At 46.5% G+C, this 17,838-nt stretch overlaps 1 protein-coding gene across 1 annotated transcript; it reads right to left on the bottom strand.

Moving 5' to 3' along the window:
- Window positions 1-284: 284 nt before the first annotated feature.
- Window positions 285-2,493, bottom strand: Cldn23 (claudin 23). Its single transcript, XM_041673816.1, has one exon. The coding sequence runs from the start codon at window positions 2,154-2,156 to the stop codon at window positions 1,269-1,271; it is 888 nt and encodes a 295-aa protein (XP_041529750.1). The 5' UTR covers window positions 2,157-2,493; the 3' UTR covers window positions 285-1,268.
- Window positions 2,494-17,838: the final 15,345 nt, after the last annotated feature.

The raw sequence follows: 17,838 nt of genomic DNA, 5'->3' as shown, positions 1-17,838 counted from the left end.
GTGGACTTCTACCCTCATCCCGAAACTGGTGCCTCTCGGGTTTTTTTTTTTTTTTCCAACAATAGACTTGGCTGGCACTGAAAACAAGCTGAGCCTGAAAACAAAGCAATTCGGGACTTGAGTGGGGCCCCTTGGCTCCTTTCAGTAATCTTAGGAGGAGAAGGGCCAAGATGTGAATGCCTGATTGTAGACAGGGCGCCTAAGCCGCCAGGAACCTGCTAGTCCCAAATGCTGAAAGTCCCAACAGTGACACTGGAGACAAGCTTTTGTAGGGATACTGAGACTGATGTTTAAAATTTTTATTTATAAATAAGATATGTACATATGGACTTGAGCCAAATGCAACTTAACAGTTTGGTTTTGTATAAAATGTATCTCTGTTCAGGGGTGAGGTATCTAGGGAACAAACAGTACAGTGTAGTGTCAAGTTTTTTTTTTTTTTTTTTTTTTTTTTTTTTTTTTTGGTTTTTCGAGACAGGGTTTCTCTGTGGCTTTGGAGCCTGTCCTGGAACTCGCTCTGTAGACCAGGCTGGTCTCGAACTCACAGAGATCCGCCTGCCTCTGCCTCCCGAGTGCTGGGATTAAGGCGTGCGCCACCACCGCCCGGCTAGTGTCAAGTTTTTTATTCTCCTGGCTTCTGGAAGACAATTTCTTGAATAAGCTCAACCTCCTACATAGAAATAAGTGGTTAGAAAAGATAAATAGTACATATACACGAAGACATATAAATATGAGTTGAACGAGTTACTTCACTTCATAAAAGCCATTGAAGCTGCTGGTTTTACAGAACATCCTTCGAACACAGCCAAACAGATTTACAGTTTTTGGCAATTTGAGTTCTCCAGAAACTGAAGCAAGGAGGGGGAACAAACAAACAAACAAAATCCCCAAACCACCTCAACAGCGATGTTTATAAAGACTCATGGGTAACTTAGAACACTGTACTTTCAAGATGTTACAACTTTTTAAGACCTGTTGCCTGGTTGCGATTTTGTTGTTGCTGCTACTGCGATTAAACAGTATGCAAAACGTCACCCTCTCTCGTCTCTGCCTGAGAAGACCTGTTCCCTCTGGAGAAAACCGAAACTCCTTAAAAGTAAGTGAACCCAGCCTAGTATCTGGGTAGGAGTTCAGCCTTCAGAAAGGAAGGTTTGCCCTCCAAACAGAAAGGTGTTCAGGGTTCTGGTTGCAGACATCATGGCAACACACAAGTTCAAGTCACCTTCAGACCCCATGCGGTGCTCAGGTAGACTGTAGGTGAGCTGCATCTATAGGTCTGAGTCGCAGGGCAGCGAACTGTGGCAGGGCCGAGTACTGAGAGAGGAGGAACCGCCTTGGGAGGTGGATGTCTTCTCTTCTCCGTCAAGCACATCCATTGGATTGGTGTAGGACTTGGGGGGCGGCCGTGGCATCGGGAATCCGACCTTAAGTTTGCTGGTGGTCCGTTGCTCGGCGGCAGGAGGGGGCCGATGTTGGCCCTCGCTGTAGTACTTGATGGCTGGTGTGAGCGCGGGCTCCGGCCAGTCCACATAGACGGTGCTGATGCTGCTGCGGCGCGGGCCTGCGGGGGGCGCCTTGCGACAGCGGCGACAGCGCTCTTCGCACCAGGGCGCAAAGCTGAGCGCCAGCGAGAAGCCTCCCAGCAGCAGCAAGCAACTGCCTAGGTAGCCCAGCACCAGGCTATAGCTGACTTGCACGGTGACCGGGCTGTCCGGGGCGGGTAGGACGTTGCGGTCCCCCAAGAAGTGGTTGTACCAAGAGACTGGGACGAGACTGAAGAGGCCCGCGACGAAAAGTACGATGCCCGAGAGGCCAGCTAGTCCGAAGTGGGGCTCTTCTTGCCAGCAGCGCACCCCGAGCGACGCCAGCAGCAGCCCCACGGCGGTGATGGCCAGTGACGTGACCATGAGTCCCCGGACCGCCTGTACAGGCTGGGTTTGGAAGTAGTTCAACTCGTCGCGCTGGCCGCACTCGCGCTCCCGACTGCTCTGTTCGCGACATATGTCCCACAGACCCTGGTACAGCACCACGTCCACTGGCTGGTCCAGAAAGCCCTTCACCAGCCGCCAGCCCGGTGTCAGTGTACTGATGAGATTGAGCAGCAGCCCACAGGGCGTGAACACCATGCCCAGAATCATCACCACCGGAGTCCGCATCCCTCGTAGCTTCGCGGGTCCCCAGCACCCGTGCCTGCTCCGTAACGCACCCCGGACCCGAGGTCCCCAAGTCTGCGACGCTGCCTGGCTGGAAAGCAGCGATGCTCCGTGCGCTCTCTGGACGCTCTTTGTCTCCCGCGCCGGACCGTCCCCACTGAGCCTCTCGCACCAGGTCCCCTCCTCTCACTCGTCCCGAACGCTCCGCCCTCTCTCCCAGCCGCTGTCTCTAATCGAAACTGGTTCCGAGTCGGGTCACACCGAAACCGCACACCCAGGTGCGGTCCTCGCTGCCAAACCCAACCCTATGGGAGGGGCAGCAGCGGCAGGGCCACCTGGCAAGAGGCGACCTCGGACTCTGAGGACTCGGACACCCCACCCGGCCTGGCCACTTCGCCCCGCCCGCCCCAATGGCTTAGGGCTCGAGCAAAGGTCGCCCCGCCCTGGTTCCGTGGCGCCGCCCACACTCTTATGGGCAGGACGAAGGGGGCGGGCTGTTGGTGTAGCCTCACCTGTCGCTTGGCTGTGCACCTTCCTCTCTTCCTGGTCCATCTCTGTTCACCCTATTCCCCACCCCGACCCCTAGCCATCCGACTGCCCACGGGCCCTGCCGACTTAAGTCTTCCTCCACTCCCAGATGGTGATCAGTGTCCCCTGAAAGTTTTGCGCTGCCGCTCGCATCCTCCCAGGATGCACAGGACCGGTGTGCACCACAGTTCCCAGGCTCAGGGAGTATCCAAACAGTTGCGCTATGGAAACCTTGCTAGGTATGTTTGACAAAGACTCCAAACTCCGCATGAAGTTCAACTCATAAGAAAGGGGGAGTGTTTCTGGCTTTAGGAGCTTGTAAAAATAAAACTTCAAGTGAATAAGATAACTGCATGATTGTTCCGTTCAGGACTTAGCAAGCCTGTAATGTATTGCAAAAAATCCATAGTTTTGTTTACTCTGAAATTAAGGCTTCAGATAAACACAAAGGGATGGAATATGATTGGTTATTGCCCAAAGAATGCCAACTAGCTTTTTTGCACGTAAAAAGACAAACTCGTAATCAAAGAAATATAATTAGAAGAAGCACTTTATTCTTCTTGATTGATAAAATGAAAGTTTGAAAATCTGCCTTGGCAAAGGTAGGCACTAACTAGTAACTCCTGATGTCATCGATTTAGTGTACAGCCTTTAATAATCCAATTTGACAGAATATAGGGTTTACAACGCACCTGTTTAGGTCTTTCTTAAAGTTTTGTATAATGTTTACATAATTGCACAAATCATGGGTTTCATTATGGCATCAATACATGTTTTGCTCATTGAACACCACTTGGGCTGACACTGGCATTCATCTGAGCTTTTGCTTGCCTGTGTGTGAGCTATCTGCCTTCCCCTTTGCTCTTCACACTAAACTGTTTCCCTCCTTATATACCATCAAGTATTTAGTACGTATTTTCTTTATATTTGGACTAGTCATGCTTTTACTTTAAAATGTTCTTTTACATTTTTTCTGTATTTTTTTTTTTTTTTTTTGGTTTTTCGAGACAGGGTTTCTCTGTAGCTTTGGAGCCTGTCCTGGAACTAGCTCTGTAGACCAGGCTGATCTCGAACTCACAGAGATCCGCCTGCCTCTGCCTCCCGAGTGCTGGGATTAAAGGCGTGTGCCACCATCGCCCAGCAGAAATACTTTTTTATATAATTTGTTATAATAAAACTATTTGGTAAAATCAGTCAACTTAGTGCTGTAGTAATTTTGAACATTCTACAGTGAACAATCTCAGGGAGGCGAGGCACTACTTTCAGGGTTAATTTTTTTAAAACACATATTTTTAATTAAAATTTTAAAAATTATTTTTAAACAATGCATAAGTGTGTCTATGTCCCTGTGTGGTGTGTTTATATGTGCACACAAGAGGGGAGATGGTGACACCGAATCCCCAGAACCGTAGCTTGAGGTGGTCGTGAGCCACTAGAAGTGGGTGCTAAGAACCAAAACCTTACCCTATGCAAGAGCAATATTCGTTCTTAGTCGCTTAGCCATAAAAAATTAAATCGTGAATAAGGGTGCTGCCCTAGTTTGTTTTCTGTTGGTGCGATAAAACACCAACCAAAACCAATTTGGGAAGGGAATGTCACATATATGACTTCACCTCCCATTGTTGAGGTAAATCAGGGCAGGACCTGGGAGCTAGAACCTGCAGGCAGGAACTGAAGCAGAGGTCGTGGAGTGCTGGCTTGACACTCAGTCTTGAGCAGTTTGCTTTCTTATACAACCCAGGATCACTTGCCCAGGAGTGGCTGGGCCCTCCCACATCGGTCACTAATCAAGAAATGACCCCATGGATAGGCTGGCAGGTCAATCCGATAGAAGCTCTGGTTTGTTGGTGCAAACCAGAAACAAGCTGGTGGAAAACAATCAGCACATGGACCTGCCATAAAATTTACTGTTTTCCTCCTTGTTAACGGCACAGGTTTGCAGCGTGGAGGACACTCCCATTGCTCAACTATTGACGCCACCCTGCTCCAGAACTTTCGGGATGGTTTCAAACTGAAACTGTCTGCTAAACAGAGGCATCTGGACGAGGCCAGAGCAGGTAGAGAAAGTTGTAGACTGAACGTGGGCCAGTAGAACAGAACTGAGCATGAGAGAAGCTGCACAGCGTGGGGGTGGGTGGGGGAGACAGAGAGAGTGGGCAGAGTGGAAGACAAAAAGAGAGCGGGCAAAAGAAAAGAGAGAGAGAGCTGAAACAGCAGGATTAAAAGGAGAATGAGTAACTGCAGGGAGGGAAGTCATGAGCTGGAGAAGTTTAGGGTCAGGGAGGAGGTGAGAAGACCTGGGATGCTTTAATAGACACTGACATTTGGAAGAAGTATTTGTGATGCTGAGGGAGCCTGGAGGCCAACTTGCCAGTTTGTATGCTAATAGGATCCCTTCTGCCAGTGCTGAGAAAAATGGCTCCTGTTGGTAGAGGGACCAACTTCACAATTTCCTGAGGAATGCCGGCTTTTGGGTAACAGCCAGAATTTGGGGAAATGGAGTTACCTTTGGACCCAACAGTAATGTGTGTTACAATTTTCTTCTTTTCTCTAAGTGGAAGTGTTTCCTATGGTGTTTGTGCCGTTGTGTTTAGCTCTTCATCTCCCAGTAGATGCTGGGTAAGTTCAACCTTTTAGCTCTGGTGCACTGTGCTGTGAAGATGATGTCTTGGCATCATTTTGAGCCCAACTTTTAATTCTTCTGAGTTATGGCCACAAATGGAATTGCAGCATGATATGGGAAATAAAGTAGCATCCGTTTACTTTCCTACATCAGCCGTGGGACTTCTGATTGCTCCGCCCACTCCCCCAAAAATCTCTCCCTGCTGAGGTAAACTGGTCTCCTCCCACAACTCCAAGGAACTAGCTCTTGTAGGCCAGGGTGGTCTTGAACTCTGCCTGCCTCTGCCTCCTTAGTGCTGGAATTAAAGGCGTGCGCCACCACTGCCCAGCGTCATTTTTCTTTGTACCTGACCCTGATGCATTTGAGTTGGAAGGATCTGAGGTTCCTTCTCCCTCTTCTCTCTCTCTTTCTGTGATACACCCCTTTCAATAAAACTTCACACTCACTCTCTGTCCACGTGATCTATTTGTCCCTTTCCTGCCATAGTTTGGACCTCACCCATATGTCATGAAACCTGCAAAGATCCCAATTCACACCTTAAATCTTTCAATGGTGAGACAGCAGATGATTTCCTGAAAAGGATCAAGTCCTGGGATGAGGTCACATAATTTTAACTACTCAGATTAGGTTCGTCACTTTTTCTGTTCTTGCTATGACGACTTGGCTGAAGAGGAAATACTTTTTGGGCTCACGATAACTTCCTGTTTCCCCAGCTCTGGTGAGGCAGTGTGTGACAGTGAAAGGGTGTAGCAGAGGGAAGAAACTGTGGTAAGGAGGGACACGAGGGTAACCAAGATGAAAGCATGTCTACGACACTCTAAGTTTCCCTCTAGTGAGCCATCTTCTCTCTCCCTTGCCAGGCAATCCTCGGGAGCCACCTACCTGCTTTCTATCGATACGGAATGGTTTGTGACGTCTAGCATTTTGTACCTGGAGGTACGTGATGTATGTAGCCTGGAATAGAATTTTGACTTGTCACAGGGCAATCAGCAACTTTCCTGATTGATCACAGGGACCACGGGGGATGCTTGGGCAAACAGGTTCCTGAGCCGCATTCCAGACCCACTGAATGGGGCTCTCTATGGAAACAGTGAACCCCCCACTAGCTTACGAGGCCCCAGAATGTTCTCCAGCTAGGGGGCATATTTTCTGCTTTTGAATGTACTTCATAATTCTCTTCTACCTTAGGATCAGACTTATTGTGTGTGAGAAGAGCATGGGGACATCATGAACATTTTATGACTTGAATCATCTTCCAACATCTTATCCTCGTGGAGTGAACAAGCCCCGGGTATCATTTGCCAAGGGAAGGAAGGAACCCTGTCTACAATGCTTCCAAAGTCTTCTCTCTGGTTCTTTCTACTTCTCTCTCCTCCTTACTTCCTCTGGATGGGCTCTTTAAGCTGACCAGCAGTCTGTGAACCTTGCTGGTGGGATTTTAGTGGAATCCGGTGCTGTGTTAATCCTTTGGGAGACCTTGCACAAGCCAGCCCTCGCTCTGTCTTCCATCCTGGCTTCTTGTTTCCGTCCTCACAATTTCTACCTCCTTATACTATAATCCAAGGCTCGTGTTCCCTTTCACTTCTGAAGCTCTGCATACACTGTTTTCTTCCCCAGTAGCCCATCTGCTCCTGCTGAGCCAGGGGGCACAGTTCAGATCTTTGACTGATTTTCATTTTCTCTGGCAGTCGAACTTCCGCCACCCCACTTCCGTCAGCACACTGGTCACACCCCTTTGAACTTCAGTTCTACCCAGCCTGTGGTCCTGAGAGCTAGAGACTGCTCATCCTCTCTGCTCCCTCCTTGAGACCATTCTCAGATGCTGGCTCATTCAACCAATTGATTCTGTCTCTTCCTGCTATGTGTTCTTCCATATGGTGTCCACAAAATCCTCTTAGGAATGGCTGCCTGGTCCAAATAGACGCTTGCACACACAGCCACAAGCAAGTCTGTTTATTTGAGGTTTTGTTTCACTCTAGCATAGTAAATAAGGAACAACAGGCTAGGTCCAGGAACTCAAGACTGTTCCATTGGAACCACCAGCTTGGCCCTAACCTTCTCTCTTCAAACCTCACCCTCTCAGAAAAACTGCCAAAAGTCCAAGCTCCTTCTTCAATGCTGCTAGCTGCTGAGACCTTGCCTTACAGGGTATTTAAGTCCCCTCCTCTAGACCAGCCGTGTGATTTCTTCTGTTCACCCTTCATCTCTGGGATGCTGGAAATATCACCCTGGAGGGTTTGGTCCAATAAACCTGGTCTTTTTAAATTCACCTTAATCTGGCTTACTGCATTGGCAGAGAAACCTATTATCAGGGCACAAAAACCTATGGAAGCGTGGGGAAGTTTGCTTCTGCTGCAAAATAGGAAAGAGGAGATTTACTGAGCATAGCAGGAGACCACGGAGCTGGCCTCTTTGTTCCACAGGCTCAGAGTTGAGGCTGAGAACCAAACCCGGAATCAGAACTGCAAGAGTGCATCCCTAATGAGAGTACGACCTGTTCCACCTGGCCTTAGAGTTTCCTTTCTGAGAGGGCCCTGCCGTCCTGTGAGGATCTGTTGATGCCCCAGGGCTCGGGATGGATTGTGAGCATCCAGTCACTGTTTCTACGAACTCACACTAGCTAGCTCCCCGTTAACCTCCACAGGCTGGACCCCAGCCTCGTACAAAGTCATGGCCTTCTGCACCGATTTCATTGTGGAAAGGCACACCTCCAAGTGTGGCGGGGAAAGAGAAGTCACCAACCAATTAGTTTGCCACCCTCAGATGTCTTCAGGTTCCTATTTTACAGTCCTTTGAACACGACTGCTTGCCTTCCTATGGTAAATCCAGTTCAGGAAGGTTGAGAACACAAGTTAAACCGGAAAGGAGTTAGACTACAGCTTTTCCTCTGCTGTTTAGTTACACGGAAGCAGCCTGAACAGAATGAATGACCCTGCCGGAGACTGTTGGCATCCCAACAGAGGACAGAGGACCTAGAGCCTGCTGGTCATCTTTCCTAGCTGCCACACGTACCTAATATCATAGACTACAAATAAAACCTTGACTTAGAAGTAGCCACCAAATAGCTCAGTAACACATCATTGTGTTTGTTTGCCAAAGCTTTGTTTTTCTTGTTTTAACTTCCTGGCCATGAGATGAGGTTTCCTCCAGGTCATGAGCACACACTAAGATGTAGTCTTACCATAGGTCAAAGCCAAGGGAATGAACCAGCATAGATCAGAACCCCCGAAACTGTGGCCACAGTATCTCTCCTTTTGTGTGTTGACTGCATGGGTGTGCGACGAGACTGTGTGTGCAACTTTGGTGTGTGTATGTATATCTGTGTGTGGATGAGTATATTACTCTGTATGTGGGCATGATTTCATGTATGTTTCTGAGTGTGTAACTGTTGTATGATTTTGGTATGTTTGACTTTGATGTGTGTGTATCTGTGTGTGTGCAGGACTCTGTGTCTGTGTGTGTGACTCTGTGTGTGTGTCTGTGCATATGTATGCCTGTGGGACTGTATGTGTGCAATACTGTGTGTGTGGCTGTGTGACTGTGTGTTTTATTGATTGTGTGTGTTACAGTGTGTAACTCTGTGTGTGCCTGTATGTATAATTGTATGACTGCGTGTGTGAGATAGTGCGACTGTGGTGTGTGTATGTGTGACTGTGTATGGCTATGTGACTCTGTATGTCTGTGTGACTATTTGTGTGACTGTGTATGTGTGTGCTATTATGTGTGACTCTGTGTGTGTGGCTGTGTGTGTGTGTGTGTGTGTGTGTACCTACAGAGATCCGAAGAAGGTATTTGTTCTACCACCCTCCACCCAATTTCTTTGAAACAGGATTTCTTAGGCTGGTAGCTCTAAAGTCCCAATAATATTCCTGTTTCTGCTCTCCACAGTGATGTGGCTATAGGCACAGGTGGCCACACACAATTTTGCCTGGAAACTAGAATCCAAGCTCAGATCTCCATAACTGGGCTCCTGCCCACCAAGCCATCTTTCCATCCTTAAACCTTTCCATCTTAGAAGTTAGGTACCACAGATGTTCTGTAGCAACAAGAAACTGCCTAACCCCGCTACGTAATGACATAGTCAAACAAATGCATTTAGACCCTGAGGGCAGTAAGGTGAAGAGCTATGCACAGTCTATGGAGAGACGACAGCTGTGGAGAAAAAAGCTTAGTGGATGAAAGTTCAAAGAGTTTTGATGTCAGACAGAGGAAATTCCAAACAAAATTAGAAGAAAAATTAACTTACGCATCAGGAAAGAAGCTAGTGTTTTGTACGTATATAGGAAACAATAAGAAAGCTCAGTACCGTGGTGAACATGGACAAAGAACGCATGGAATCACAGAGAAGAGAAACCCACGAAGAGCGAGCTTCAGGGCGACAAGTCACGTGACCTTTTCTTCATAAATGCAAAACAGATTAGCATAGTGAATGGTGAAAGGGGAAAAATAGCACTCAGTTTGGGTTAGAACTGGAATAAATTTCTTGCTGGAAAGTTCCAGGACAGCCATGGCAACAAAGTAAGACCTCTGTCTCAAAAAACAAAACAAAACAAAAACTCCTTAGTTCTGCTGGAGGAAGAGAAAAAGGAGCCCTTACTCCAGTGATGGGGTGAGGCCTGTTTTTTGGAGCTTCATTGTGTGACTGTTCTTTTACTTTAAATTAGCATTTTCTTTCAAAAAAAATGAACAGCAATTATGGGAATATTTGCTAGGAGGAGATTCACCAGAGTGTGAAATAGAAAATGTTAAAAGTGAATGCCCCAAATGTCATCTTGGGTCACCCTGCCAGGATGGGATTACAGGTGATTTGTTTCTTTTGAACTTTGATGTAGTTCCTTTCTCAAAACAAAACAATGATTTAAGAATTAAGTTGCTCTAATTTTTTTTTCCCACTGAAGAAAAACCTTTTTCACTTTTTTTTTTTTTTTTACTTTGACAGGGTCTCATTATTGTCACTCTGGGTGGCCTGGAGCTTCAATGTAAACCACGCTGGTTTACACATACAGGGTCCCAAAGACCCTCTTGCGTCTGCCTCAAAGTTGTGAGCCAGCGGCCACGCCTGCCAATCTTGCGACCTTATGACAAACACTTTGCTTTCATAATTGCCTGCATACAGTCATTATGGCCACAGCTACACCCAATTTGATGTGGAAAAGAGCAAAGGTCTGTTTTGATGTGACAACGGGCAAGTCATAGAAACACACGCAGTAAATGTGTTTACTCTATTTCTAGACGTTCTTCATTTGTATGCAGGGCATGGAGACACTACAGGAACATACAGCAAGAGAAAAATTCAGCATGCGGATCAGTCATAACACTCAAACTTCATATCGGGCATTATTTTGGACCTCAATGTTTACCGTGTCTTTTCCTGTAGGTTATTATTAATATCATATCAACTCTGCTGAGAAGGATTGAGAAACACATTTTTATTTCTCTTCCTTCCTGGAGCTCCACATACCCTTTCCTGGCTGCTAGGCACTTAAGACAATTCTCTGACCTAATGTTATGTTTACAGGGTCATGGTATGTGAACTCTGGGTATGTGTGGAACTACTCGGAGCCTAAAAACGCAAACAACAATTATGTGTGGCTTACTGTAAGCTTTACTAGGAGAATTAAACTGGATTTAGGAGAAAATTTTAGCCTTAAAAAAATAAAACGAACGATAAGCCACTTTGCAGAAACTATTACCCCACCCTTCAAGGGTTTGTTATTTTTGAAAATATAAAAATGAATCAGAAGTTTTGACTGATAGGTCCTCTAGACTTGAAGGCCACCACAGCCTCTTTTCCTAGGCAGTAATTCTCTGTTGTACCTCAAGGGACAGGGCATGTTCTCACTGGAGTTATTCCTTAGTAGAAGACAGAGTGCGGCTGTCCTGGAGAGTTCCGTTCTGATTTTCTGTTGTCCTCGGTACCGCCTCCCCTCGACAGAATTGGGGCGAATTTTACAGAGACAACCATGACCTGAGAAACAGGGGAGCCCCATACACCACCGGCATGTGTGCAGACTTCCTCGGGGCCTTGTCTCCACACAGGCTGAGCCGCAAGCTGCAAACGTTGTTAGGCTAGGTGTCAGGGCTGTGCGAGATGAATGCTGTAAAACAGAGCCGCTTACAAGTGGGAGCCTCTGAAAGGGGTCATTCTCCAGTCAGTCCGGCTCCTGCTGCCTCCTCCACCTCAGGGAGCCACTCCGAAGGGAACCTGTCGAACTCGCAAAACTTGTCAGCTGTTTGTGAAGCTCGAGGCCATCAGGGAAGTCTTTTATCAACTCTCGGTTCACTTAAATCAACAGTAACACAATATCTCCTAGGTGCTGGAGTACATTTGGGTCCCTGACCCTGTTAAGCTAGGACAATCCCAAATGCTCTAATAGGGACAAAAGAATGTTCCTTGTCTTCATGCCTGTCTTCTCTCTCTTCTCTCTCTCTCTCTCTCTCTCTCTCTCTCTCTCCCTCCCTCCCTCTCTTCTTTCTTTCTTTCTTTCTTTCTTTCTTCCCTTCCTCTCTCCTTTCTTTTCTCCTTTCTTTCTTTCTTTCTTTCTTTCTTTCTTTCTTTCCTTCTTCTGTTTTTCTCTCCCCTCTCCCCAACCCATGCCTCCCTTTAGTGCCAGAGAATCAAACCCAGAGCCTTGCCCTGTATGCTAGGGAAACATTCTGCCAGTGCCCTGGACACCCCCGCCCCCACCCTCAAGCCTGGAAATGTTGAAATAAGCCAACGATGGCCCTCATGCAGGCTTAGAAAAATGCATCTGCCTCATTTCTTTTTTTCCTAATCTGAGATACAGAAAGGAAAGGCGGCTTGCACAGGGCTGCAGCAAGTCTTGCAGCAGCACACCTGACCTGGGGCAGAGCTGAGTGAGCTCAGGCAACACTCTGCCCCCAGTCTTTTGCTTCTGGGCCAGGGGTGTTCTCATAAACCATTGTCTGATGGCGCAGCTCAGATTCCATAGGAGAGTTATAAGGGCAAGTGAGATGGCCCACATAAAACACACAGGACAGAGCAGGCACTTAGAGAAAGTGTGTTTTATAGTACTAGCAAAAGCTAATCAAGTCCATATTTGGATGTTACTGGATTTCAACCTTTACACTCACCTAATGTTTATAATGAATGAACTGTAGGTTAAAGATGGGTCATGTATTTCTGAAGAGCACAGGGTGGTATTGACCCTGGGGCCAGTGACTTGGAGTGACAGGTAGCCTCAGTGTCTAGCTGGTGTTCTGGAAGTCTGGGAGAGAAAACAAGAGTCAATAAGTCAGTAAGTTTCAAAACCAGTATGTCCAGCCACAAGTCAATATAAGCAGGGACATTATCAATAACTGATCTTTCACCCTCTCTCCATTTGTGTTTAGTCCCAAGTTATTCTTACCACTAGTCAAACGGAATGTTCAAATATATGTTCAAATCGTAGCCACTGTTAAAACTGAGTTAGCAAAATAAATAAATAAACAAAATTGAGCTAATTTTGCAGAAGGGCTTACCCCAATCTTAGAATTTGGCTCTGGCCAACTTTTATATAGAATACCAAAGCTAATTTAAAATATTTTTCTCAATCATTCAACATAGAAACAAACATTTCTAGACCTAACAAGTTTGTCTAATTGGAAAACCTGGATATAAAATTCCAAGCTGAGATAATCCATGACACTGTTAAGTGGATACAATGCTCAAATGACAGAACGGAAATGAAAATCTGAAGAAAATGAGGGTTGGGGGTGTCGCTCAGTTGGCGGAGCACTTGTTCGGGCTACAGGAAGCTATGGGTTTGCGCTGGAGAATTGAGTCATAGGTAGAGCATGACCACAATCCCAGCACTGTGGAGCAGAGCCAGAAAGATTAGGAATTCAATTATTTTTTGGTTTTGAGGGCAGCACTGTCTTAAAACAAACAAACAAACAGGAAGGGAAGAGAACGAAAACCTTGCAAAGTAGATGTCTCTCTTTAGGAAACCCAGAGGGATGGCCATCTGGGTAGTGGGGAGTCTCAGCCTTTATCAGCTCTGAGCCGCGTGTGATTTCTGCTTTGTGAACCCTAAATCTCTTGAATACACAATTTTCTTGGAGTGCAGTCCATGGACAGTTCAGCTCATAAGGTTGCCTGACTTGTTCAGGAGAGTGTGTTTATGAATTGGCAGATGCTGCCACCCTTTTGGCCTGGGGAATACCTGCTGATTGGGTCCATGGGGAGGATGCTGTCTGGAAAACTCTTGGGAGAAATAATGACCTTGGATGCAGAAGTCTTGACTGTGTTACTCATTAGTCACAGAGACGTGAAAAACGACATGTTCTTAGGGCAACAAAACCCACCTGGTGGAGACACGAGTCCCTCACTGTATGTCCTTAGGAGGGGCAGAAATTTCTGGAGAGAAATGAGTGAATATTGAACTACATGAAAAGCAGGTAAAAGTCTTGGTGAGGGCATGGGTAAGAAATGACACACTGTGATTGACCTAAAGTCCTGTGGTGACAGACGCTATGTAATTGATAGTGGTGGGGGAGGGTGTGTGTGCTCACACATGTGTTCATATACATGTGTGTGGGATGTGTGTGTACACAGAGAGGCTTGAGGTCAACCATGGTGTCATTCTTCAGGATGACTAACTTGGGTTCTTTTCTCAATAAATGTTCTAATAATTTTTCCTATGATTGTTTTATTGTTTGAGAATTTCATACCTGTATACAATGTATTTGGTCATATCCACCCCCCGATCCCCCCTCCAGCATATCCCCCTTCCAATTCCATGTCATCATCTTTTTATTTTTATAGCCCACTGAGTCCAGTTCGTGCATCTTATACGTGCATAGATATGGGGGCATCTGTGGGAGTGTGGGCAACCAATGGCCACATGCATAAAGAAAGATGACTCTTCCTTCCCCAGCAGCAAGCAAGGAGTCTCAGCCAGCTGAGTCTCAGTGGGACCTGACTAGGCCACCAAGCCCTAGAGATCTGCCTATCTCTATCCCTCCTGCACAAAGTCACATCTGGTTTTTCCATGGGAGGTGGGGAATCGAACTCAGGTCCTCATACTCATGCAGCAAGCACTTTAGCCATGTGTTTTCCCAGCTCCATAGCAATAGGCTTTACTAATTAAATGGGACATGACCAATTCTCTTATACATATGCGTACTGGGTTAATTAGCCCTTGTTACTTAAAATGCATATCAACATTTCATGACTTAAATGACAGTGTTTTATTATTACTTTTTAATCATGTGGCTCGACTCAGGTCTTGCCTAGGCTGAGGGTCATGCTGCGGCCAGCCAGCAGTGGGGCCAGGATGTGAAAGTAGAAAGGCCTCTCGTCTTGTGCCCTCTTGTCTGTTTCAGAGTGGAACCCTAAGGAGCGGGCATCCTCAGTATGGGTTCCCATTTTCTGAGTCGCATGGACAATCTGGAGTAGGTTGACGGTTGGGGTGATCATCCAGGGTATGGATAGAGCTGAGAACGAGTTGGAGTCATCACTGAGATGGCCGTAATTGCAGCCAGCATGTTTACGTGAGATACTTGTAGACCAATATCTCAAGAACATAGACAGCCTGAGAGTGGGTTCTTATAAAAATCCTGAGTCTGGCTCCCCCTAGTGTCTTTCTTTCTATGTCATTATTTAATATCTCTCTCTCACGGATGCTCCCAATGTGAGTCTGCTTTGTTGTTATGTAGCCAAGAAACCCCCATTGGCATTAACAGACGCTAATCGCATGGTCTTGGGCCTCTAAAGCTGAGAACGAGTCACACCTTCCCTTCTTGCAATGTACCTCTCGTCAGCTATGCTGTTATAGCAATGCAGACTAGACTAAGACTAAGGCAGCATATGCATGTAGTGTTTCCTCATATCCGCATTACAAAGGAGTTTAAAAACACTCAAAAATATTCTCAATTCTGCATTTTTTGTTTTGTTTTGTTTTTTTGAGGCAGGGTTTCTCTACAGTTTTGGAGCCTGTCCTGGAACTAGCTCTTGTAGACCAGGTTGGCCTTGAACTCATGGAGATCCTCCTGCCTCTGCCTCCTGAGAGAGCTGGGACTAAAGGCATGTGCCACCACTGTCTGGCTCAAGTCTGCATTTTTTAAAATCCAGCATCTTCTGGCTTTGGAGTTAGAGGCGACTGTGAGCCCACTGTGTGGGTGCTGGGAACCAAATCCTCTGCAAGAACAGTCTCTCTGCCCTGCCCTTTCTGAGAAGCTGGGTAATGTGAAAAGGAGAGTTTCTGTATAACCACCAGCTAAAAGCTCCGTGCATACTGTCTGTCCTCCTCTCTCTAGTGGCTTCCTAGGTCTGCAGACCTGTTTGGAAGCTTTCTTCTACTTGCAACCTGATTTTAGTGTCACGTGATCAGTGGTAGAATTTCACACTGCCCTCCACTTTTCAGCTTCTCCCCCCCCCCCCCCCGAAAGTGCTGTTTTAGTATTTAAAGCAAATGTCAGGTCAATCTCTTGAAAATAAAAAGGACCATCTGTCACACAGCATATTTTTTCCTAAAGGATGCAAGGCTGCCATCCTCCATGTCTCCCACTCCACTTTAATCTTTATAGCTAAGATCTCAGAGTTCATCCATTTTTCTTTTCTCTTCCAGCATCATTTTCCCATCATCCACTTAGTGAGAAGCAGCAGACAATGTAACCTTTCCTCTGGCCATCTTCGGACAAATAGATCTGCATTTGCATAACTGTCTATCACCTATAGGTATCACCTATGGATGTAGGGTGCGAGGAGAAAGAGGAAATGAACTCTGCTCCCTTATTGTCACCTTAAAACCCTCAGGAAGCAAGATTAGCCAAAACTCCATGGCCATAAATTCACATGTAAATATTCTGGGCCTATCCTCAGCCAGAGATGTGAGAAAGCACCTCCCATAAGAAGAAAAATGCTGGAGGAAGCTTCTTCCCTATGACTAAACTTTCGCAGTGCTGGAAGGGGCTAGGCAGGCTGGAAGGGGAAAGAGATCAGAGGTATTGCCCAGCACCGGACCTTGCTGGGTTCAACACCAGCCTGCCAGGCAACAGGCACCTACTGGTGGGCAATAGTGGTGCAGCTGCAGCTGATGGGGTTTGAGGCTTACTCCAAAAAGGGGGATCCCATGCTTGGTACTGTAATTCTGGTCAAAAGCCATGACTGGGTGTTGTGTTTGGTTTTTTACTCTTATGCTCTCTTGGCTTTTTGCTCTTTGTTCTTTTTTTCTTTGGGGGTGCTGCCACCCAGCTTCCAAATAAACCATTCATGTGGGGCTTAGTCTTACTTATAAGGCCTTAGCTTGGCTTGTTTCTTGCCAGCTTTTCTTAAATTTTCCCGGAAAACCTTTTGCCTCTGGACTTTTTCCTTTTCTTACTTCTGTGTATCTTATTTTCACTTTTACTCTGTGGCTGGCTGGCTGGGTGGCTGGGTGACCAGGTAGCTGGGTGGCTGACCCCTGCCATCCTCCTCCCCTTCTTTTCTCATTGCTCCTCCTCTTCCTTCTTTCTCCTTCTATCTATACTCTCTGCCTGCCAGCCCCACCTATCCTTGCTCCTGCCTCTCTATTGTTTGCTCAGCTCTTTATTAGACCGTTGGGTATTTTAGAGAGGCCAAGAATCACAGCTTCACAGAGTTAAACATCTGCAGCATAAACAAAAGCAACACATCTTCACATCATGAAACAAATGGTTCACAGTATAAACAAATGTAACACACCTCAAAATCATATTCCCCAACAGCTGGGCAGGTTAAAAAAAAAAAGTTGTCGAGTAGAACCTGCTACTATTGTTTTGTTAAATGATTATACTGTCAAATTGTCTTCTGAACATTTATGTATAGACCTGTGTTGTGCTCAGCCTTGGTCAGAGAATCTTCCCTTTGCAGGAAGTGGGCAGAAGTCAATGCAGAGATTCGTAACTGGTCAAAGAACTGAGAGACCGGGTCTTCGTCCCTATTGGGACGTCTATACTAACCTCAACACCATCAAGGCACAGAGAACATAGTGGAAGAGGAAGCAGAGGGGACTAAGAGCCAAACAACAGGGACAAGTGCTATGAATGTCTTCTGCTATTTCAAGTATGAACTCGTGACAGCTGTGGTTATCTACGCAAGACCTCTGTAAGATCAAGCTGACCGGATTCCTGGAGTAAATGATCTCGCAGCCTCAGCCCTGGCTGAGGAGCTGCTTGAAGTGCAGAGAGTTTCTGGCAGAGGGAGAGTCATTCTTTTTCTGGGGCATGTTCACTGGTAGGTTCCCCATGTTGCAGTGGATGGCCTTATCATGACAATCAGGGTTCCATCTTCTAGTTGGTAAACTTAAGTCAATTGGGCACAAAGGCTTGGGCTTTTCTGTAAAGACAGCCTCACTGGCACCTTGTCTGCGTTATTTTTCCTTAAGGAACTTTCAAGACTCCAGGTGGGCAATGAGAAGTGTTCCTTTGGGCATTAAGGTTCTGCCAGACAACTGAGCCACTGGGACAGGAACCTGCTGTGACGCCATCTGCACGGGATGCTTGAGATGACTCACTTTGACTGAGGTGGCACTGGGATTAATTATTCGGTATTTTGGTTCCTGCCATGATCAA

The sequence above is a fragment of the Microtus oregoni genome, unplaced genomic scaffold, assembly GCF_018167655.1.
Source record: "Microtus oregoni isolate MIOR12 unplaced genomic scaffold, Mior012 000024F_ref0000369, whole genome shotgun sequence".
NCBI lineage: Eukaryota > Metazoa > Chordata > Mammalia > Rodentia > Cricetidae > Microtus > Microtus oregoni.
This window is presented reverse-complemented; position numbering and strand designations above follow the sequence as displayed.